Source organism: Streptopelia decaocto (genome assembly GCF_964273445.1).
Source record: "Streptopelia decaocto genome assembly, chromosome: 5".
NCBI classification, from domain to species: Eukaryota; Metazoa; Chordata; class Aves; order Columbiformes; family Columbidae; genus Streptopelia; species Streptopelia decaocto.
The window spans coordinates 34,163,038-34,186,792 of record NC_138659.1 but is presented as its reverse complement, the minus strand read 5'-3'; the positions used below and the strand labels follow the sequence as shown (position 1 = coordinate 34,186,792).

The 23,755-nt window shown below is 47.3% G+C and overlaps 1 protein-coding gene and 1 long non-coding RNA gene across 6 annotated transcripts in view; one reads left to right on the top strand and one right to left on the bottom strand.

The window, feature by feature from the left end:
• Nucleotides 1-21,320, bottom strand: part of MACROH2A2 (macroH2A.2 histone) — a 26,034-nt gene extending 4,714 nt beyond the window's left edge. Inside the window, exons 1-7 of one of the 4 annotated variants that reach the window (XM_082052691.1) lie at nucleotides 21,123-21,320; nucleotides 14,395-14,627; nucleotides 6,375-6,481; nucleotides 4,861-5,058; nucleotides 3,199-3,309; nucleotides 1,427-1,526; nucleotides 594-683 (exon numbers count right to left, since the gene is read on the bottom strand). In XM_082052691.1, the coding sequence (XP_081908817.1) occupies nucleotides 594-683; nucleotides 1,427-1,526; nucleotides 3,199-3,309; nucleotides 4,861-5,058; nucleotides 6,375-6,481; nucleotides 14,395-14,566 (778 nt within the window). In that variant the 5' untranslated portion in view covers nucleotides 14,567-14,627; nucleotides 21,123-21,320. Of the gene's footprint in view, nucleotides 1-593; nucleotides 684-1,426; nucleotides 1,527-3,198; nucleotides 3,310-4,860; nucleotides 5,059-6,374; nucleotides 6,482-14,394; nucleotides 14,628-14,729; nucleotides 14,752-19,378; nucleotides 19,473-21,001; nucleotides 21,086-21,122 lie in introns of those variants that run through there. The other 3 variants (XM_082052690.1, XM_082052692.1, XM_082052693.1) reach the window with 3 other exon arrangements.
• LOC309439717 overlaps nucleotides 20,368-23,755 on the top strand; it is a 21,547-nt gene continuing 18,159 nt past the window's right edge. For both annotated transcript variants that reach the window (XR_014184063.1, XR_014184064.1), the window contains exons 1-2: nucleotides 20,368-20,409; nucleotides 23,363-23,451. This is a non-coding gene — a long non-coding RNA (uncharacterized lncRNA). The remainder of the gene's footprint in view (nucleotides 20,410-23,362; nucleotides 23,452-23,755) is intronic.

Below are 23,755 nucleotides of genomic sequence, written 5' to 3'. Positions count from 1 at the left end.
AGCACTGCTGTAATTTGTATTTCTATAATGCAGGTGTAGTGCCTGGGAGAAGAGAAGCAACTGCTCTTCCAAAAAGCATGCCAGCTCCAGAGATCTTATCACATCTGTATTTGTGTTCTAAGTAAGGTAATTGTTTGGATGATACTGTTAGTCAAATAAGCATAAAGCAGAATAATTCATACGCTACCACTGTTCTTACACCTCATGTGTTAGACTGGGAGCTGTTTCTGATTGTCGCTATGGAATGCAGTACAAATGGGACGGGAAAGACGGCACAGAGGTGACAGCAAAAGTTTTCCTTAATTTCTGGACTCGCACAGGCAGCAATTGCCTCAGGTGAATCCATCAGCCCACTGTTACTTGTGGTGTCACCTAGAAGCCAAAAGACAGAGAGTGCAGAGCATACGAGTATCCTGCTCTTCCTTGGTTTTGTCTCAACAGGCTGTCCATATCAGCAACAGCTTCGAAGAGCAAACAGGAACATCTGCATCACACAGGCAAGGGCACAGAACAACTGAGAACAGAGCAGGGTGTCTGGAGGAAAGAACATACAAAATGAGCTGTTTCCAGAAGGACCGCGGTATCCTTTTTACCTTCAGCAACTTCCAAAGGTCCTTGAGATTTGCGAAGCTCTTTGACGGTTTCTAAGAACTCTTTCCCTCCAGCCTTTTCCAAGGCCTTGCCTGCAGGGACAGAGCACAGGGCCTTGGCACCAAAGCACCAGCGTGAACAAAACAGCTCTACTTTATTTAAAAGAAGAACATTGCACACAAACGATCCCGCTTCCCCAGGTCAGCAGCAGCTGTCTCTGTTTACCATCTATCTAGCCACAGTTTACTTTTCGTTGTTTTGAAAACCCCTGTATGTTAGTACTGGAACCTCCTTTCATAAGAATGCCATCTTACTCTTATGGCTAAAATAGCAAAAAGCGGGATTTTCAGGACTCAGATTTCAGCTTTCAAAACCAACCTCAACATACAAACTCTCCTGCTTTCAGCAATAAACGTAGCTGGGGTGCCAATGAAGCTCTTGATGACTCACCCTATAAAGCAGTTATTTCAGAAGCCTGCTCCTAGGTTCCGTGCCTATCTATGGCACTGAATCCCTGTCTTCTTTACCTCCCTCTAGCTTCAGTTTCCTATACCAGTAATAACAATATTTCCTTATTTCACATGAGCAGTATAAGGCTTCGTACATGAGTATTTCCAAAATACGTACAATCCTACAGTGAAAAGCATAATTAGAAGTGTTATTAATGTATAATTTTTGTCACAGAATTTTCAGAGACAAATGTAAAAATAATCTAATGAAGACTGCAATCATTATTTTTCACATCTTTGCTGCTCATGCGCTTCAACAAATTATCTGTGATTTGATTGTAGTAAGTCATCATTAAAAAAGCCAAATGAGCGTAGCAGAGCCTCACCTATTTCCTCCTTCAGGTCTATTTCAGCGGTTGTGGGATGAACGATGCCTTCTACTTTCATGGAGCCAATATGGCTGATGTCACTCTGTGTCAGAGAAAGCTGGAAAATAGTAATGACAAAAAATAAAACAGTCATTGAGTGTGAAATCATCATTCCAAAAAGCTAAAATGAAAGGTGGTTGGATTCAGTCTTTCAGAGATCAGTAGTTTCATTGTGTTCAATAGATGTGATTCCGATGTTTAGACTTTAATTAATGATGGTACAGCACTCACATTGTTTGGTGATATGCTCACAGCCTAGGAGCTTGTTCTGGGGGAAGTTACTGCTAGAAAACACGTGTTCTGACATCGCACTTTGAAGAGAAAAGGCTGGTTTGGAAATGCTTTTGTTTAAAGAGAAAAATACTAACGTTAAAAAGCTTTGCTTCTGCGGAAACATTTGCTGCCGGTTAACTGCTGCAGGGGCTCAGAGGGCTGAGCGTCATCCTGATGTATAAAAGCTTCAGCCACTGTAGTACACGATTACCCTTTCAGTTCCTGGCAGAAATCAAATAAGGGATGCTTTGCCCACCCTGCATCTGGATACGGGAACTGGACAAAACCTGATGTCTCAAGGTGCTCAAAACAGGCTGCTCCCCAGGTTTCACGGCCTCATCGCTTCGCGCAACAACAGAGGACAGAGACGCTAAAAATCCTCCAAAAGACTTTCCGGCTGCTGACCATGTGCACAGCAGGCCGCACTGATTTCCAAGCTGCGATAACAGAACAATAAGCAGTGCCCGTTTTAGAGGAGAAGTGAGAAGCTGCACAGGTTCTGGAGGAACTTAGGACAGGACTGAGCTTGAGTGAAGGAGACTGAAGTTTCATCTGCTCAGACAGATTACAGTTTCTAGCGATCTTTGGGATCTGTTATGTGTCTGGCACATTCTGGATCACGGCTTTAGCAAGAGAGGGGATCAGACAGACTGAACTCTTAAGTGCTGCTTCATACACCAGGGCACACCATCGGTACGAGGGGCTTACAGAAGCAATTTCAGGAATAACACTTTTTCCAGATGACCTCACTATTTGAAATAATAATACTTTAAAAAATCCTGACCATATCTTCATAGTTATATCTGTAAGAAAAATTCCAGTGTCATTCAAAGCGTCCAAAAATTACAGCAGGCAAAAACCGCTCTCTCTTGGGGAGTATAAGAAAAAAAGCATGGGACCAACAGCTGGCTGGCCACCAAGGACATGCAGGTGTCCCGGTGGGACGGTTTGGTGACTCTGGCCAGGCAAGGGGCCACAGTCTGTGCTGGGACAGAGAAGCAGGCATGCCCTGCGCCTCTGGCAAGGTCCTCGGGTTTCACAGTGGGAGAGAAGAACCCCACAGTCCACCTTCGGATGGAGCACCCTGGCTTCTGGCACGAACCAGCTGGTGGAAGCTGCTGGGGTGATCCTGGGACCTGGCCCACAAATTCTCTGTTATAAATAATAAATAGCCTATAAGGTTAAAGCTGGTTTGGCAATAGGCCAGGCACAATGCAGCCAAGACCAAGCTGAACAACACTCTGACATGGTTTAGGCCAAGAAATGGATTACATGCAGACATATTTGTGAGACCCTCCACCCCACCCATGACTTGAGTGATTTTTGGCCTTAAATTTGGGACCACTAAAGGAGAATACAGAGAGGATTTTGTACTGGTGTTAGGTCAAAAGCATCCTTCCACTCATGCTAGGCTCCATTGCTGTGATTCCAATCTGTTATAACTTCGTGTTTATTACCTTTTGTCCTGGCACAAGGCTCTTGGACGACAAGATAGTGAAACCATCCCCAGGTCCATCTTCAGATGTTGAATTTGAAGCTCCTTCTTTTTCATTGTCCTTCTGTTTGCTCTGTTTGGGGGGAGAAAAAAAGCAAGAACTCTCTAAGGAAGCAAATCAACATTTACCCTATTCAGTAATGGACAGATTTAATCAGTTACGACAAACTTCATCTTCTCAGATCAATACATTACTCATAGTCTTTCACTTCCCAAAGATTACATAACAACAGAGGTCTTCCATGTTTATATAATTGTAAAACATCAAGAGGTTCATCTGAGGTATTACATAAGTTTGTAGTCACATTGAGAGTCAGGGCACCCACATCCATCTGTAGTTTTACTAACAATTCAGGTGGTATTTATGGGTGGGTGGGTGCTAGGTTATTTTTGCTGCTAACAAAGCAGAGCTCACACTAAATCCAACTTAGTAACTTAGTAACCCAGTCAAATGCTCCAATCTGCAGCAAAAAACAACTTTATGATCTGAAAAAAAAAAAGATCATAAGTCTCAGTTAATAAATCGTAGAGCTGAGTCCATATGGACAGGAATGAGCCATCACATCTCCACACGAGCCGTCAGGATGACAAGATGAACTAATAACAAAGTCCCCTGTGTGGGACGCGCTCCTCCACGCAGCCCGGCACCAGGAGCTGTGGAAACATCTCCTCGCCTCTGTCCATATGTGCTCTAAGGTATGTCAAGAAGCTAAAACTCTTCCTAACAAGTCCCAACTCTGCACGTGCAAATTCAACGTACAGTGGTAGCTGAGATCAATACACAGAGGTATCCTATTGGGCATCCTATTAAGCAACACTGTTTTCTTTTTAAAAGTTGTTTCTGCATGTTCTTAGTTATGTAAGTATTGAAGCTCGGAGACCTCCAGACAGACATGCTCCACGCATGTTTAAATAGCTTAGGTCAAAGCTTAACATCGTTTAATCCTACCCAATCACAAATGTAGCAGTGTTTTAAGATGTATGCTCTAGAATGACAAATCGGGAGCACTGATCTGGGTTCCCGCTTTACCAAATTAAACCATTTTGGATGGTGACAGAGGATGGGCAACTGTAATGGAAATTGCAGCCGTCAAGTTCTGATTCATTTATTCTTCTCCCCACTCTTTTAAAAGTCATTAACGACAGCACACCTAAGAACCCACCAGACAAAGAGCTTGTCAAAACGACCGTTGGAACCACGTCAGGACAAGTTCTCTGGACACTGAGAAATCCTTAACCCAGTACCTGTAGGAGGCTGAAGGTGTGACCTCAGTCAGGCAGAAAATGTTTTCAAACAAAGCTTCCTTTATTTAAACGCTAGAGTTCACTGTCACAGGGTTAGTGTGGAGATAGATTCTACACAGTTATCAAGAAAGCGTTGCAAAGAGTGACATGGAAATCTTAAAAGTTTTCCTCAAACCTTTAAAGGTGTTTGCTACGAAAATTCATTTTGGAAAATACTGTGCCTGCCTTTATTGCTAAAGTTAGAGACAAAAAAAAAGTCCTGTTGTGTCTATTATCAACTCCTGCCTCCTGTTTCCAGTTGGTACAAAGAAACAGTGCAGAAACACTAATTTATTCCTCTTAATCTCAGTCTCTGCAATCCCCTATCTGCCTCACTTACCTTTTTGGGTGTCCGGGCCTTGGTAGACTTTGCCTTCTTCCCACTCTTTTTGTTCACCATGGATTTCCTTCCCTTCTTCTCAGGAGCAGGGGAAAGGATGGTCTCGGATTTGCCCTTGGCGCCCCGTTTCTTGGCTAGAAGCTCTGGCTGGATTCTGGGCAGGACACCTCCACTTGCAATAGTCACACCTTTCAGCAGCTGCAAGGGGAAACGGTGTGAGAGAGCACATTATAGATTCTCTTAGTCTGCGCTCGAGCTATTGTTGCTGACTATATTACGCATACACTAGAGTCCACACTCCCTAAACCAAAACACCTCATGGAGAAAATCCACAATAAGAAAGAGACCTGGCGGGTGACAGTGATGTCAGCCAGCACGTCCTGAAGTCGCTTTACAGGTCGGTCACCCTTTCCTCTCACAATGCCGGTCTCTGCCATACCTGTGCTGGGTGACTCATGAGCAGTGACTGAGGATAAGAGGAAATGGTACGTGCCTGCAGGCTGCTTAAAAAAATGATTGCACCACATCCCTGCTCAAAGAACTGGTTGTAGATCCCTCTGGCAGGGAAACAGATTCAGTACAGTAAGTATGCAGCCTAAGAACCTGCTTTGCGGAGGTGAACAACAGGAATGGGCTGTGATGTGAGGTGGAGGACAAAATCTGGCTAATTCCTGACAGGCAACAGCGGGTCTGGTGTGCAGCTCACAGCCCAGCGAGCGGTGCCGCGGAGCAGGGAGTGGGCTGGCAGCGTTAGCACGCTTTGCCCTCTCTCCTGGCCTCTGTTCTGACCTGTCAGTCTCCTTGACTGCAAACAGAGCTAGATGACTTCACATGCACCACACTTCCATTATTTAAAGCAGTCAAATTAAGTGCAGGGATCTTTCAAAGTGTGAATGATGTCATTCATCTTCACATGGGGCCAGGCAAGAAGAGATCTTCTGATGCTGGCTGAGCCTTCTCGGCAGCCCTGAATACCGCAATTCACAGCCCACGCCGTCTTCTGCCTTCTCGCCCAACAGGTCCCGCAGAAGTGACCCCACAAGTGATCCCCAGAGTCAGAGCACTGCAAACCAGCCTGGGTGCCAACAAGACCCGGGCGTACGGAGGGGGAGGCAGTGCTGGAGGCAGCAGTGTGAGCCAGACCCACACCCGAGATGGGCCTCACAGCCAGCATGATAGAAAACACACATTTCTACAGCTTTTGGGAAAAGGTCTTCCATATGGCACATTTTCTTTAAGTATTGATGTCCCTGAGGAAAAAATTAAGCACCAAGTTTTCCCATTTCAGCAGGACTCACAGGCTACACAAGCAGCAAAATCTATATCCAGAGGGTTTAAGATATCCCAGAACCTTCTTATTTGTTTGCTTTCATACAAGTTGGCACAATCCTGTCAACTTCTGCTCTGATAATCCTGCTCTCATTCATGTGTCAGACTAAACTGTTTCCAACCTTCCACGGTAGCAGCTTCGTCCATGTGACAGCACGTAACTCTCACTGAAATGGAAATGGTACCTGATTCAGCTCCTCATCATTTGCAACTGCCAGGAGAATGTGTCTGGGGGCGATTCTTCCCTTCTTGTTGTCCCGCGCCGCGTTTCCCGCTAATTCTAGAATTTCGGCTGTAAACACATGGAGATAAAAATGAAGCTTATGTACACCCTGTATGTACATTTTACACTCCTGCTTAATATCCATTTACTTCTTCAGGAGCATTTTCCAATTGAAACAGTCTTTGCTATAGAAAAGCAGAAACCAAACCACATTCAATGTACTTGCAAATTTGCACAAAATAATTAGTACTTCCAAATTCCCTAAAGGACAGCCAGCAGGAAATATGCTAATCTTGGTTCACATATACAAGTCCCAAGTCAGAATACTCTTTCCAAAAATCTCAAGAAACACCCTATAAAAATGTACATCAGCAATCCCAAATCCAGCAGTAACCCTGTAACAATAACACAGTAGAACATGCAATAGAACCCCAAACCTGGCGCGGACAGTTCCGACAGAACAGCAAAGATGCTCAGGACCAGGTAAGACGAAGACTGAGGTGCATTTAAAGAAACACTTTGAAAGGCGACGAACCAGCCAGGCAATGCTGCAGCTCTGAATTGAGTGGCACTGGAAATCTGTGAGAAGCTTCATTTCAGAACAAGGTGTGGAAAGTTCGACTCAGAGGCAAGCAGAGACAATGTAAGAGCTCAGTGCATGAACTACTGGTAGAAAGCTCCTTCCACATCTCTGGGAACAGAAGGTCACTTCCATTTAATTTGCAATACCATTTATGCTGTGACTAAAGCCACTGAGCTTTTTCTAATCTTTACACGAGAAACACAGACATGATTTTCTGAGTTCATCTAAACTGTAGCAAACAGTCTAATCCATTGATTTACAGAGCTTGACCCCTACTCACAGATTAATTCTCATGTAAGAACTCTACCGAAACAGTGAGGAAGAAGGAGAAGGGAACGTTTTGCTACAAATAATCTTAAAATGAAACCAGGCATGAACGTGATTTCATAAGTAACCAGCGTCCCTGCCTGCTGGGTTTTGGTTTAGTATTTACTACTGTCAGCAAGCGCGGCAGGAAAGTTACAGCCCATCCATGTCCTATTAATGAGATCTCGCTCATTTTCATCAGCCAGCCAGAGAACTGTAACCATTATAAAAAGAAGAACTTCCATGAAAAATTTAGTGGAAATCTACATAGTGCTCTTTGGCTAAAACCAAAGGATTCCAACAAGAGGTTTTGTTCATGAGAAAGACACAAGCTTTTGGTTTACCTCAGAATAACAAGAGCACATACTTGTCATCCAGCTGTCACTAGCATACAGCGTACAGCCTTAACTGAATGGCGGAGATGTAAAAGCCATTTAGACTTGTGTTGAAAATGTTCACAAATTATTCATGTACCGCTTTCAAGAAACATTATTGAAGTTGCAAAACAAGTGCTCACATTTTAGGAAATATTAGAACCCTGGTTGCAATAACTAGGCCACTGCGATGAGGAAAAAGTAGCAGGTGATCGAACAATCAGAAATAGCATCACACCACAAATACACACTGAACCTACATTTAAGGTTAGGCCAGCAGCCTTGGCACTGGCTTTTCCTGACTCTGGAGACTGAGAAGAGATCCTGTGTAACTCAGTTGCATTCACTATGTGGGGGCTGCAGGGCTGGGTCTCAGCCCCACCTCCCGGGCAGTGCAGCTAATGCAGAGGTGACAGCAGGAACAGATTGCCATCCATTGTGCAGACCAGCATAAAGCAAGACAAGAGGCCCAAGCTCCTGCAGCGGGTTTGGCAGACGGGTGCTGACAGCGGAGGAACATTGCATCAGGGAGGAAAAGAAAGGCAACACATACTTACCTGCACAGTAACTGAAGCTCTTTCATACGTGCCAACAACCGGCACAGCCTGCTACCTGTGTCTCACCCCACTCCCCCAGGCTCTGTGTCCTTTGGCCAGCAGCATCCTGATGGTGCACTCAAATGTCCTTTGCCTAATGTCAAGAGCAAAAAATGCACAACACTCAAACGCCAGCGTTCTGCCACGGGACAGCGGGAAGAAGAGAATCCAAGGCAGAGACATCGTATGGCAGACTGTGGAATACGCATAGAACTTATCAAAGGATGCCAGTCATCTGCACAGGTAAATAAATGCCTTACCTTCTTCTAACCATTGTTTATGTGCATGTATTTCTAATGCTGGAGGAATAGCCTTAAGAGTATAAAACAGCACCTGCAAAATGCAACATCAAATCTAAAGGCTTCAGTTATCACATCCTCTGCTGATAATAACAGACCCCTACAGAAACTGCTTTACATTTCAAGTAAAAACAACAGCTGAAGTTACCTCAGCTCTAAGAAGACTAGTCTGAGAACATAGGTCCTGTAATGAAGTCCTGTACTAGAACAAGCTCTCTTGGAATCAGGCATCTTGATATTGTCAGACGTAAGTTTGCTTCACTTTATATTCTCTCAGCAGCAGGCATGAAGAATTAAAGTGAAACCTGAAATAATCTTACTTCTCTCAAGATTCAAAATCCACAAAGATGCTTCCACACTGGAAGCACAACTTCAAATTCAGACATCTTCAGAGCAGGTGGCTGCAAGAAAACTAACTTATTTCTGCACTCCACATTTGACCTTGGCCTCAGACAGACACACATCACCTTTTCTCCTGTTTGATAAGGACTCGGGACCAGGGAAGAACGTAACTGCCTTCCAATCGACACAAACAGCAGCCAAGCTATGACCTGAATGGGATTACATCTTCTCATCCTGTGACACGGAGGAGAAAGCGGTTTCTTCAGCTGATGGATCAGCAGATACGGAGTGTCTGGGAACTAAGAGCATCCTAGTCAGGCCAAAGCTACTTGTTCAGCTGAGCTCAGCCTGCTTTTGTGAAGTGCTCAGCTGCACTGATAAGAAAGAGGAATGAGAACTCCTGATAGTAGAAGTGGAGAGATTTCAGACAGGTTATCTTGTTTTCCACTTCCCCTTTAGGATAAGTCGTGGCAGTTCCAGTTACACTATAGCATACAAATCTATCAATAACACCTTGCTCTGAAAAGACTTGTCAGGTGATGGAGTCCTTGGTCCTCCATTTACAAGCAGAGAAATGTCTGCTCGATTTGTCTCTTGGCGGCAGAAGAGCACAGACCAAAGAGCATGCCAGCTGATGGCCTTCGAAGGAGAAGTGTTTGCTGGTGTTGTGTTCTGCTCTAATTTAGAGACGATGGCGATCCATTGACGTCTCCCATGAGTTCCTCTGAGGAGCACAGTATTTACACATCTTCTGCTTCCTCATCAAGAGGCATCTGTATTCTTTGCCTGCATTTTGGGAAGGTGCACAAGCAGCGATGTCTGATTTAGATCATGATGACTATAGTGAGCCCCGTGCATACTCAGAACATAATCTGGCATGTGCCTATTGCCAAGTCCATAAATCCAATGGGATTGAGGCCAATTATTCCATGGAGTTTTAGCTCCAAAGCCAGTGCAGCCTTACACTGTTCCAGCAAACAAAACCTACTGGATAGGAATTACACTGCAGTTTTGCAATATGATTTTCAAGCCTAAGATATAAAACAGCATAGAGAGATTATAAAAGAGTCTTAGATCACTGATGATTATTATCATTAGCTAATCAATCGAGGTAAAGAGTACCTCTTCTTGAGATACATTGCAGTGATTGCTGGCATTTTAACACGGGGGTTGATACGCCAAAGCACGGCTCTGGCATTGATAACGGCTGTGGGGTGCAGCCACAATCAATCTTGCATACAAAGGGCAAAAATAGGGATCTATTAGCTTGTGCCACAGAATACGTATCAAAGCAGTCTGAACCATGTGGCAACTGGGAATAAAGATGCTCAAGATGTGTATGCACCATCCAGATGATGCTAGTCAAAAGGCCCAGGGCTTCAGGGCAACACAAATACAGGCTATTAACAGAGCATGTGCTGATTGCCCACGGGAGAATCGCTGGCCATGCTGGGCCCTGGGTGACCGCAATCAGGCAGTCTGGTCCTGCCTGACCCTGCCAGCCCCCTCCACCTTGCCCCCAGCCCAGCCACGACCTGCTTTCCCAGCTTCGCAGCCCATTCTCCTTTCCTTGGTGACCCACACCTGATGCTTCTATCTCAGTTGCCTTTCTGGACAGTCTCCATTTATCCTGTCCACTCTTCTCAGTAACACTCAGGCTCCATCTTCCTTTCTAGGCTCTTCGTTATCAACACCTCCTCCATCCAATCCTATAATGAATCCTAATAATGTCTACGCCTTATTTTTCCAACTGCCTCTCCAGCTTCCTGGCAGGATTTTTGGATACCCTTTGCCATTTATTTGCCCACTGGTCATCAGTTCAGCTCTCCCACCATCCAGATCCATCCCCAGCTCTGTCTCTAACATCTACATTCTCCTTCCATAACCATCGTCTCCCCAAAACATTATGACCCAGTCTCCTCTGATCACTGTGGAACCTGTTCCGAGTCCCTCAGTCTGCTTATCCAGTTAATTCCAGCCTTCCCTTCCCGGCTCACAGACAGTAAGTAGGATCAGCCTGTCCTCGGACTCCTGTCCATCCTCCTCACCCCGGGAAGATGACGCACAGGCAGTCTGGGCAGCACTGGAGGCCGGGAGAGGTTTGAGAACGCTCCGTGATGAGCAAGTCTACCGAGATTTTAGCTGTTAAAATCAAATAAGTCTCCGGGGAGCACATGATTATTCAAAGAGCAGATTCCCCTGAGCCAGCAGAGACCACCTTTCCCCTTTCGGAAAGCATCAAGTCTCTGCTCAGAGGCACAGCGTACCCACATGCTAAGAGAAGTTCTCATGAATGTTTTAACTTAACAAGAAGACACAGTTCAACTTGCTTCTGTGAAACGGTTCAAGAACCAGTCTCCATCACTCCCACCCTCCCAGACACAGCCCGAAGCAGTTCCCTGTATGCAGGTTTTTGGCCTGAGTCGCCACCATTTCAGCTGCAAGTCCATGATAGAAAACTGCAATTTGTAATAGAAAGTATTAGATAATGTTAAGAAATGTTACCAGTTTGATACACAATGCCCTGCCCAACAACAGCCTTGGAAAAACGCGTTTTGTTTCTGAGGGCTTCCCAAAACCAAAGGCTGTATTCACACATACATATTAGGAATAACTACATCAGCAGGGTTAGACGTTGCAACACAGTTTTTTAATTGAACCGTCCACCTTTGTAATCTTTTCAACCAAAGCTCTGGATAGCGCACAGCAGCTTTGCTTTGGAAAGACTACTATCCACAAGCAAGAGCTGTTTGCTCACAAACGAGACTCCATTCTACAACAATATGTAAAGGGCTGGGGCAAGAGGGGGCTCTGTTTCTGCTGAACCATGCAGCTTAAAATAACATTCCCTTACCATTTCTGTGGGCCCCCAGCCTACACATCTAGCAATTTGCTTGCCTGGTTGACTACACATTCTTTTTTCCTAAAACAATGTGTAGGCCCACACATAATCTGCCCTTAGCATATTAATGCTTTAAATTAAACTGCACTTACTAGCCAGAAGCAGAGCCAAGATATACACGGTTCTAGTTCAGATAGTAGGTAAACAGTGCTGGGCTGGATGTTATAAATAGATGACCATAACTCAGTCTGCACTACCAAAGTGCTGCATATAACAGATGTGCTGTTGACAATTTATTACTACACCCTGTAATAATTGCCACAGCCCAGAACAAGCATCGCCAAATGTTTACCCTAGAAACTCCTTTGAATGCTATAGATCCCTGTGGAGTGGGAAAAGGAAAAACCATTCCTCTCCAGACCGAGGGTGAGCAGAGTCATTACCCAGCACAGTATTCAGTTACAAAAGTTAGTGCGACTTCCAAACCCCATGTAGTATGGTTTTCATCTTGCAACCCCCAGACATTCAGAAGTCCGTAGATGACTTTTAAGTGACTCACAATCGATGATAAAGTAAAGCAACCACACCTTGCTATAGAGAAATTCCTATTCATGACATTCCTGAAGAGGCCTGAACCTCCGCTAGAAAACAGATGGTCCTACCAACAAAAACAAGGTTGAAAAATCCCTGTGGTAGAGCAGGGAGCTACGAGAGCTTTGAATCCTCCATCTCCACCTCTCCCACTAACTCCCTGTGGGCTCCGGAGCATCCCCGTGAGCAGCGCTGGGTGCTGCAGGTGAATAAAAGCTCCGAGAGCTATGAGTGCTCCATCTCCACCTCTCCCACTAACCCCTGTGGGCTCCAGAGCATCCCCATGAGCAGCGCTGGGTGCTGCAGGTGAATAAAAGCTCTGAGAGCTATGAGTGCTCCATCTCCACCTCTCCCACTAACTCCTGTGGGCTCCGGAGCATCCCTGCGAGCAGCACTGGGTGCTGCAGGTGGATAAACAAGCTCCGAGAGCTATGAGTGCTCCATCTCCACCTCTCCCACTAACTCCCTGTGGGCTCCGGAGCATCCCTGTGAGCAGCACTGGGTGCTGCAGGTGGATACACAAGCTGTGCAAGCTGCAGACCGCCCGGGTATGGCACGACTGCACCAACTCCACTGAGAGACTGCACTGAGAGACTCCACTTGAATGTGGGAAGCTGGACTGTGCAAAAATGACTGTATGTACGTTCCTAATAAAGTGAAAGATCTTCTCTGAAATAATTTAAAAAACTGATCTCTCGCTATGATTAAATGGTTTTCATATAAACATGTTTGTTCTTGCGCAGTAAACAAAAATCAAACCAAATGGCTGGCAGAAATGCTCACTATTTGGATGCTGGTTTTTAGCGATGTTTTGTTTTAAAAGCAGCTCCATTTCTGGGCTTGTCTCCTGAAGGAGCTGGAGGTGCACAGAAGCGCAAGCTTCACTGTGCTGTTGCCGTTTCTTTCACACAAGCAACACTTCTTCACTGCAACTCCAGGAGCAGCCTCAGGAGAAAAAAACAATTCTCATTCTGTAATTAATCCGCACAAATGAGGGAGTTTCTGTAACACGCATCATCGGAAATTTAATTTTAACAGTGAAATGATCACTATTGTAGATTTTCTCCACGCCTTCGAAAGAAAATAGTGCTTTTGTGTCTGGTACTGAGAACCGGCTTTCACGTGTGAAAGAGACAGCAACGTTGGCATAAAGGCTGCCGTGCTGTTAAATGGACAGCCAGGACCTGCAAGCTTTGTCACACCGCTTTGGAAGTCAAGCTACGCAAATTATGCTCCCGAAACACAACTCGCTCTGCTAATTCCATGCAGACTTGGGACTCCTCTCAGATTCTCTAATGCACCTCAGTCTTGATCTGTAACACCTAAGTAACCTGGATCAGAATCATCTCTGCACCGCGTGTTGTAACAATTTGCTAAGGTGCTGTTTTCCACAATTAAACAAGAAATAGAGCAGATATGATTGCAGGACAGTCTGAAATATTATAATATATCACAGTATATTTGTATCACCTGCCCCTTCCTCCAAGGTCAATTTCAGAAAGGAAGGGAAAAGAAAACTCAGGGTATGTGGGAAGATTTAAACCCTGAAGCAGTTTATTTATACATTTAGGCAAGCAAAAAGTATCTTAAAAATACAAATTAACAACCTCCATATTTCATAACACTTTGACACTGTTCTGCAAGGAGAAATGCAGCCAGTGAGACAGGTTGTTCAGTTAAAAAGGCACCACAGATGCACAAAGTGGGCTAGCTTCTCTTTTGCATCTCATTCACATCCAGATGTACCAAAAGGCTAATTCATATCAGTTTTCTATTGCACAGAAGCTACCTAGATGTGATGCCTCACTCTGCAGAGCAGTAAAATTTATCCTTCCGGCTAGTGACCAAGTGTCTCCAAAGGAGAAAACTTCCACGCTCAGCCTCTTCAAGAAGCAATTGAATCATCTTAGTGTTTTAAGCACATTTCAACAAATCCTGCCCTTGCAGAGCCTGGTTTTCAGAAGTGCTGAACACGTTTGTGCCCCATCCCATGGATATCCCCGGCTTCTGTGCGTGATCAGCACTTCCAGGCTCAGGTTCTTGGTTTACCTGCTAGGTACTCTATGACGGCTGCCATGTAAACTGGTGCTCCAACACCTATCCGGTACTTGTACGTTCCTTTCTTTAAGTAGCGCATCATTCTCCCCACAGGGAAAATGACGCCCGCCCTGCTGGAGCGCGAGAGCTTGGACATTTTCTTCTTCCCGCTCCGGCCCGACATCTCGCAGCTTTGTGCTTCTCAACGTGCTGGCGATTCTTAACCCCTCGCTGCAATCCAAAAGCTGCAAGAGAACCGAAAGGGGATTAGTGTTCAGCATGTGGAAAACATCTTCAGACATCATCTGGTTCTTCCAGAAGCAAAACTCCAAACCCGTTCTCGATACCTGTTAAAGCCGAGGCATTATTCATTAGGAGCTGGATAATGGAAACATTTGCTATAACTTTTCTTCTGACTACTGCACTGTCAAAGTAGCAAGATCACAGGAAAAAATGGGTCAAAGAGTATTAAAAAAAAATAATAATTCAAACACACCTTAAGTAAATCTTTAAAAACAAATCACACCAAGACAGACAGACATCCACGGCATGGAAGATTTCCACGCTGATTATTAAGCTTAGCAAGTTATAAACAGCTGAGAAGTGCTGGCATAGCGGACAGCACTAAACAAGCTGCAAAGCAGACACTGGTGCCGCCTATAAGCAGAGGAGGCAATACTGGCCCTGTGCCCGCGCTGCAGCCCTGGGGGCTCCTCCATGGAGCCAAGGGAGGTCGTCAACCTCCTGTCCTCAAAGGGCTGCCTGGGAAGCTTTTCTGCCCATCAGGCTCCCCGAAGATGTGGGTTTGCCCTGTATTATGAGCCATCTAGTCTATACATAGGAGCAACGACATAAAATATAATCTGCTCCTTATTTTTCTGGTGACAGCGAGGTTGCAGATGAACGGACAGCAAATCCTGCAGCCAGCGGCTCCACTTCAGAGCGTGCATGTGGTCACAGTTACACCTCTAGTTCTCACTCTCAGTCACGCAGTGGAGAAGTTTTAACTCCATTTTGGTAGCCGCCCTGGTAGCCCAATGATCCTGGTTACAACACAACAGATCAAGATTCACTGCACTGAAGTGAACCATGAACACTTCTGCCACAGGTGGTATTTTTGTCAATGAAGGCACTGCCGCTTAATTCCCAGTATTCCGTCACCTCAACAAAACAAGGAAACAAAAGGACGAAGATAATTTGAAAAACATTACGATTACTTTAGGTGATACTGTCAAATTTGATTGCAATCTGCATTTTAAATAGCATTAAAATAAAAGAAGTCATTCGACACCACTGACAGCTCTTGGGAACAACCAACACTCCCCCAAGGAGGGCACAGGAATCTGCATTTTGTTCTTATCCTGCTTATTACAAACCAAGTGCATACACAGAGAATGTCACCTGTGCCATACAGAGCCAGACATTCACAGAAGCCAGCTCGGCCATAACAGCCAACGTTAAGGGTTGGTTTCTATGATAACGCAACTTGAATGCTGGTGTTGCTTACAATATCAAGGAAATAAAATCACCACGTGGTCTGCAAGGATCTATTAAACCCTGGAGTGTCCTTGCCTATCAGCAAGATATTTTTTTCTTTCTATGTGCAATATATTATGTGGACATGACAACAAAAGTTGGGAAAGATTAAACCAACAAGCCTACCAGACACAGACACCTCAAAACTCATGTTGCTCATCGTCCCACCCTGAGTTTCCTTCAAACTGCCAGCCTGGAATCACGAGCGGTGGTAGAAGAGCTCATAAACCGCCCCTTGCTAGTGCGAATTAAAGACGATGGCCACTTCAAATAGATACACGAGGAAAATATTCCTAAGCAAACCATTAGTTGCATTGATGCGGGAGTAACCAGTTGTGCAGGACAGGAAACAATTGCTGAGAAGCGCCTCCAGGTTACAGTGACGGGGACAAAGAGCTGTTGTAACAGGCAAACCTCGCACCAGGGTTTGTAGAGCAGAGGGCAGCGAGCGCTGGGCTGAGGGGCCACATCCCACTGCAGATACGGGGCTGCAGCCACGTGCAACAACGAGAACCCACAGAAGGGCGATAAGAATGATCGGATGAAAAGAAGTGAGGAGACGTGATAATGCTCTTTAGAGACGTGAAAGGCGGCTTTGAAGATGGAGGGAATAAGCATTCCCTATAAAAGTCATGGAAGAGCAGAACTCTCACAAAAGCTGTGGAGCGCGAGGACAGCGGAGCACTGGACCTGGTCAGCCAGGGAGAAGGCAGCATCCTCCTCCAGCACAGCTCTAAAACAGGGGGGCAGCATCCTCCTCCAGCACAGCTCTAAAACAGGGGGGCAGCATCCTCCTGACAGCACAGCTCTAAAACAGGGGGCAGCATCCTCCTCCAGCACAGCTCTAAAACAGGGGGCAGCATCCTCCTCCAGCACAGCTCTAAAACAGGGCGGGGGGCACAGAGCCGGCACAGGCGGCTGGGTCTGCCTCGGGACCGGAGGCTGGAGGAGGTGATCTCTGAGGTCCCCTCTTCCAGCCCTTCGTAATTTGTGACAAACTCTTTTATAAACATTCAGTTTCATATTATACTACTGATTAGCCTTTGTTCTTTTCAGTTCATGATAACTGACGTTCAAATTAATGAATAAACATAGGCTGGGAATTAAGTTTCTAGCCATCAGAGGAGCAAACTTCTGGAACAGCCTTCTGAGTAATATGAGCAACAATAACTCATTCTAAGGTGGAACTTAATAAATGCATGCACTAGGCTGCGATCCGGTTCCTGCAATGCTGGCAGGACAGCTCCATCACCCCAGAGTTCAGTGCTGCATGGAAAACCTACAGAGAGCCGTGCTGAAAGAGCACACTACAAGCAATCATCTATCAGAATCATATTAAGCTACCCTCTCACATACTTGTTCCCATCGTACCAAATCCCAGTTGTATGTAAATCAAAGAAAAAAAGAAAAACTTAATGCGATTACATACACAGAAAATATTGCGGTTGCACTTTGTGATAGAAAATCAAAACATATTTGTATAACTAAGCACAGCGCCCCGGGGCATGCTGTTGCATATACATTTCTGTTTAATTAATCACTTCTGGCTCGTTCTTCCGTTGCCTCACTGAACTTTCCACCCCTGTCTCTCTACCCCTTTGTTTTTCCTTATTTCCCCCCTGCTGCCAAACAACCTTTGGAATCCCAACACGTTTTTCCAAACACGCTGCAGGTAGCAGATCAGGTGTGTTTGCAGAACTTTATGGGAGTCTAAATACAAAAGAGGCTTCGAAGTTCTGCTAACGCTGTCTCTCTCTTCTTTGTAACTTATGTGGACCAAGATATACTGAGGAGTGGCATAGGCAACTTGTCTCCTATGGGAGGCAATTTTTGGTAGAAGCAGCAAGCTATGGAAGCATCGCATGTACTAAAAACCAATTCCTATGGACCTGGACATTTGTCCTTATAAACTACAGCCTCTGTTAAAAAGTACAGCCATGTTATTTATGTGAAGTCCATCCTCACTGAGTTAGAAGAACTGTGTCTATATCTGGCTACCACAACATCACGATGCTTGAGTAATTTAAAGCAATTAATGTTTCTAATCCCTTAATTGGTCATGGCACACTCCTACTCTGCCGTGACTCCAAAATCCCTGTGTTGCTACGGGGGATTTAGTAGCTACCAAGTCTCCCAGAGCTCTCCACGATATGATGAAAACAAGGTAGACTTTTGCGAGCTGGGCCTTCCTCTGTGAATTAAATCTTCAGAGCCCAAAATGACCAGCGACATTTTGCTTGGCCTGCTGGAAAGGGCTCTGCCCCCTTGCCTCTCTCAGGTGGAATCTGCTTGGGCCACTTGGAGGATCCCTCCGCTACAGACACTGCCACCTCATTTTCTTCCACCATCGTTATCTGCAGAGCGTGATAATTGCTACACAAGGACACTGGAATAACAGACCACACCGGAACATTCCTCTCACCATTCTGCCATTCGCATCCCACACCACAGCCCGACGGATCAAGGTTTAACAAAGCAATCTTAACACCACTTTCCAGTCCTTCCTACATAGATGCATTGAAGAACAAAACCTCATAATCATCTTTAGGCAGTAAGGACGCGCACAATTTTTAGAAAGGAATAAGCTGCAAACACAAAACCAGACTGTGACCTCCAAGTGAGCCTGAACCTAAGAAGCTGGCCTAGAAACAGTTCCAGAGATTAACTTGTCAAAATCTGGCACGGAAACACGGATGCAAATCAGAAAGTTCAGTGTGGTACAAAATGCCTCATTATTTTTCTCTAAGAACAACCGCAGAAAACATTAAAAGAAAGCTTCTTTTGCACAATGTAGTACCAAAACTGTTGGAACACTGTGGAGAAAAGTCAGTTCTGGCTGTTCCTCTCCACATCCCAGATCGCACACAAGATACAAGCAAGCTAACAGCTACACCACATACAAAACACATACTGCCAACCAGCTATCATGAAATATTTGAGCAATGATTAGGTAAGTCCCCAGCCAAATTAAAAAAGCTGGCATTGCAGCTTATCCTTCTGGACTGTACAGGTGGCTGCAATATCATCCCGCAGACTAAAATCTGGCACAGGGTGTCGCGTGCCCTCCCTCGGACACCTAGACATTTACAAGGGGACAGTACATGGACGCAGGGGCTCACACACTCAGGCAGGGCTGGGTGCTGACCTGGCTCGCAGCATGAGACCTGAAGCTTTGCAAAGCTTTGTACTGGAACCGTTTCTACCTAAACTGTTTCTGGACCGTTCCCGTGTGTTTGGCATCCAGGGGTTTTGAATTCTAAACACTGAGAAAACTTGACCTCAGCAGGCAAAGACTGAAATCAAGGATGTGCCGGACTATCAACACACCTGCGCTTCCTCAGTTAGGACTTGATGAGCAATCCTAAGACGTTATATCTGGGGGTCAACTTAGACTGTGCACTCATATGCAAACACCACTTTGTCAAAACAACTTAGAAGACCTACAACAGAAGCTTGTTACCTGAATAAACTGGTAAGGCACGACCAACATGCAAACATTTAGTGGGCAAACGGCGGGTCTCCTGGACTCAAGCCAATAGACACGGAGTGCATTCCTGGCAAAAGAAGCTTCACGGTCACAATGAAGCCAGGAAGCAGCTCCCCTCACAAACTGCAGGTGCTGAGCACCGCACGGCTCTCATGTTGAGAGGCCAAGCCTCAATACTCCCTCACACCGAGGCTTCTTTTGAGCTTGCTGGTAGACAGCTGAAGGCCAGGTGGAGCGGCGCGGTCCATGCTGGCCGCCCGGTGCTCCCAGCACTGGGCCCTTGTGGCCAGGAAGCCAATGGTACCTGGGGTGGGTTAGAAGGGGGTGGTCAGTAGGTCAGAGAGGTTCTCCTGCCCCTCTACTCTGCCCTGGGGAGACCACACCTGGAATATTGTGTCCAGTTGTGGCCCCTCAGTTCCAGCAGGACAGGGAACTGCTGGAGAGAGTCCAGCGCAGCCACCAAGATGCTGAAGGGAGTGGAGCATCTCCCGTGTGAGGAAAGGCTGAGGGAGCTGGGGCTCTGGAGCTGGACAAGAGGACACTGAGGGGGGACTCATTCATGGGGATCAATCCGGAAAGGGTGAGTGTCAGGAGGATGGAGCCAGGCTCTTCTCGGTGACAACCAACGGCAGGACAAGGGGCAATGGGTGCAAACTGGAACACAGGAGGTTTCACTTAAATTTGAGAAGAAACTTCTTCATGGAGAGGGTGGCAGAGCCTGGCCCAGGCTGCCCAGGGGGGCTGTGGAGTCTCCTTCTCTGCAGACATTCCAACCCGCCTGGACACCTTCCTGTGTAACCTCATGTGGGTGTTCCAGCTCCATGGGGGGATCGCACTGGGTGAGCTTTCCAGGTCCCTTCCCACCCCTGACATTCTGTGATCCCGTGAGCGCGTCCGCTGGCGGCCCCGCCCCGCGTACCCGGCGCCGTTGCCTGGACACGCCCGCCCCGCCCACTTCCCCTCGGCGCGCCGCTGAGGAGGCCGCGCTGACTGACCGGCAGCCGGTGAGCAGCGGGGAAAGGGGCGGCGGCGCCGCCTGAGCGCTCCGGTGCCGGCCGCGCAGGCGCCCGGGGGGGAGTGGCTGTTGGTTTTCCCGCGCAAACGCTTCCCCGTCCCTCCCCTCCTCACCCGCCCCGCCGCCCTCCCCTCGGCGCGCTCGCTCCCTCCGTCACGAAGGCTTCGCGCTCTGCCTCCCGAGGGGCGGCGGTGGTGCCGGTCCGCCGCCAAACGCGCCCCCGGAAGGGGAAGTTCCGGCGCTCCGCCGGTCTGCGGGGCGGCGGAGGCACCGAGCGGGAACCGCCGGCCCCGCGCGCAGCCCCGCACCCCGCCCCCCGGGGCCGGCCCCGCGCGCCCAACCGTCGCCCGCGGCGGTTCCTCCCCACAGCCGGACACCCCCCGCACAGCCCCGCCGCCTCCGCCCCCTTCCTCGCACGGCGGCCGCTGCCCCCGCCCCGGCCATGGTCGGGCCCTCCCGGGCGGCTGCGGAAAAAGGCAGCAGCGGCGGCGGGAGGAGGAGGCGGGTCGGGCGGCCGGGAGCGGGAAGGAGAGGAGGGGGCCTCGCCGCGGCCCCGGAGCCCCGCGCCGCCGCTCCCTCACCTGCCGGCGCCGCCGCCTTCTTCTTCCCTTCCCTTTTTATTTTTTTTTCCTTTTCCTCCCCTCCTTTCTTCCTCTCCTCGCCCCCCCTTCCCCCCTTGGCTCCCCCGCCTCCCGCCCGCACCCTCGCTCCGCCTCAGCCGCCGGCTCTCCTCCCGTATTGTATGTTTCAATGGCGATGGCGGCGGCTCCTCTTGAAGGGGGGGTGGAAGGGGTTTCCTCCCGCTCCGCATAACCGCCTCTAGGAGGAGTCACCGCAGCCCGGGCCTCGCAACAACCCCCCTATCCCTGCCGCCCTCCCCGGCACCGCGCCGCTCCTCCTCGCCCGGGCCCCCGGGTGCTGCCCACAGGCGCCCCCTCCCCGCCCCTTCCAGCGCCGAGGGGGCTCCCCTGAACCCCAGAGCCCGCAAGCTGGGAGTCGAGCGCATAGAGGAAGAACGCACGGCTGCCCATCCTTTTCCCTGGTCACAGGGTAGGGGCAGCTGGGAGCCATAGAGGTTTCAAAGGAAGTCCCGGCTCGGGGTGATGCTGGAGGGTCGGTTTTGAGGTGTCCTCTGCCCACCCCCGCGGTGGTTGTTAGGAAGGGAACCGCCCACCCTGTACCCGTAAGCAAGGTGACCTGCACGCCTCGGTACGGCGCATCCGATCCAGCTGCTCCAGCATCCCGAAAACGGCTCAAAACGGCCGTAACAAAGAGTACCGGCAGCTCTTTGTGTCGCGTTGGGTTGGAGCGTTTGAGGTGCTCACAAGCTTTTCAACTCAGCCACGAGGGCTGCAAACTTAACTCGCTTTCTCAATCAAAGCTGAGGGCTTGTTTTTTTTCCCCCACAGTTGCACAGATACAAGAGCTTCAGCTCTAAGATATGCAATAAGTTATTGTACTCCGAGTCTCACAATAGGTCTGTTGGCAGCTCCAAATATGCAATCACAGACTGATGCAGACACCTCTTAAACAGATCTCAGGGATATTTTTACATGAAATTGGTTTACACAGTCGTTCCTCTACAAACATTTCGTATTGTCACACTCATTTCACTTGAAAGATATTTGGGAGCTACTGTAATGCACTAGGAGACACACTATTAACCCTGACCGCTCCAGCTCACGTGCAGCCCTTTAGGAGGGTGGCTGGAAACAACAGAACAGAGCAATAAAGAGGCATCTGTGCTTTCAGCTCTCCCTTCGTCACTGTAAAAAAATCCTAAAGATTCACTGCCTTCCCAGAGTTTGGTTTTGTAAACTTTTGTGTCTGTAGAGAATTGCATTTGGTAGGGGAAAAACAATGAAGTATTCCTTCAGGTGACATTAATTGCGGACCGCGCCATCTCCAGCAGAAAGGGGGCGTGAATTGAGAACCTGGGCTTTCCCAGCTGCTTCGTGACCCTGGCTAAAGCATTTTACCAGCACCAGCTGTATCTTGACTGTCATTAACACAGAAATAAAGATATCTTGCCTCTTTTTAAGCAAGCCATTCAATGAGTAAGAGATCTGACGCATTTCTGTGCATTAATGCTTTGCAGTCTATTCCTCGCTTCTTTTAGAAAAAAAACAAAGTCAAAATGCTTTGAAACCATAGGAAGAAAAAAAAAACCTCACGGGTGTGAGTTTGAATTATTTTACACATAAGGGGAAGGCTGAGCTGGATCTTTCCTGTTGAGACTTTGAACTTAGCAAGGGCAAAGTTATCTGTAGAATTCTGAGTGTACTGACCCACATTGAGAGGATGGGAGGAACACAAAGATTTTCAAGTACTAAGCATAAAAATTAACTTTAAAACGCATGTGAAAAGGAAGAAAGAGCATTTACGTTCTTCTAGTTTGAGATGCAAATAATTGCATCCAATAATGGTAGCAATGATGCATGTGATACATAGCTTTGCAATTAAAAATAATTTGAGATGGGACAAAGTAAGCATCATCAATTTTTGAAAACATTCCCAGTTTGTTACATTAACATCAAACGGTTGCTGTGTGTTCACAACACAAACATGTAGGAGGTCTAAAGAAAATAAAATAACGTCTTGTGTGTGAGACAAACTTGCAAAATTGTAACAACTCACTCTGCTTACAAAACCTCGTTTCTGTTTGTAAACAAACGTTCTGCTCACTTTCAGGCATACTTTTAGCTTTAATGTTGTGGTTTTCATACCCACCAGGTAGACATGCGCTGTGTAGATGGAACAAACCGCTGTAGGAGTGGGGCTGCTCTCCACTCTTGTCTTTCCCAGTGCAGCGTGGCCATCGCGCGTCACAGCCCGAGCAGACCCTTAGTTCAGAGGGTGCACTGCAGCCTTCTAACGCAGCTTTTGTCTTCCCTGAAATGAGAGTCTAATTCCCTCCATTTCTCCCCTCTCTCCCATGCCAGCGTGCTGCCGGTTTTCACACCGTAAGAACAGTGCATCCCGGAGTCGTCACGTCCCCGAGCAAGCCGCTGTGCTACGGGCAGCAGAGCAGGTACGAGATATCTCTTTTGCAGCTGGTTTCTGCTGTCACTTGCATTATTTCAGGTCGGGGGGGAGTTGCAGTCTGGAAAAAGTTTCTGTGTTCACGGCAGCAGGATTACATGTAAATTTTTTGTTGCCTCAGGTGTTTCTGGAAGATTCTGAGTTGCTTTGTGACACAAGAATAAACGATTTTTGTGTAGAACACATCGAAGCAAGGCAGCGTTTCAACAGAGTTACTGCACGCGAGTTGTTCTGCAGTGACTGCCCTTTTGGAACTGCAGCTGGGATACACGGGCTCTTCCAGCTCCGAGTTC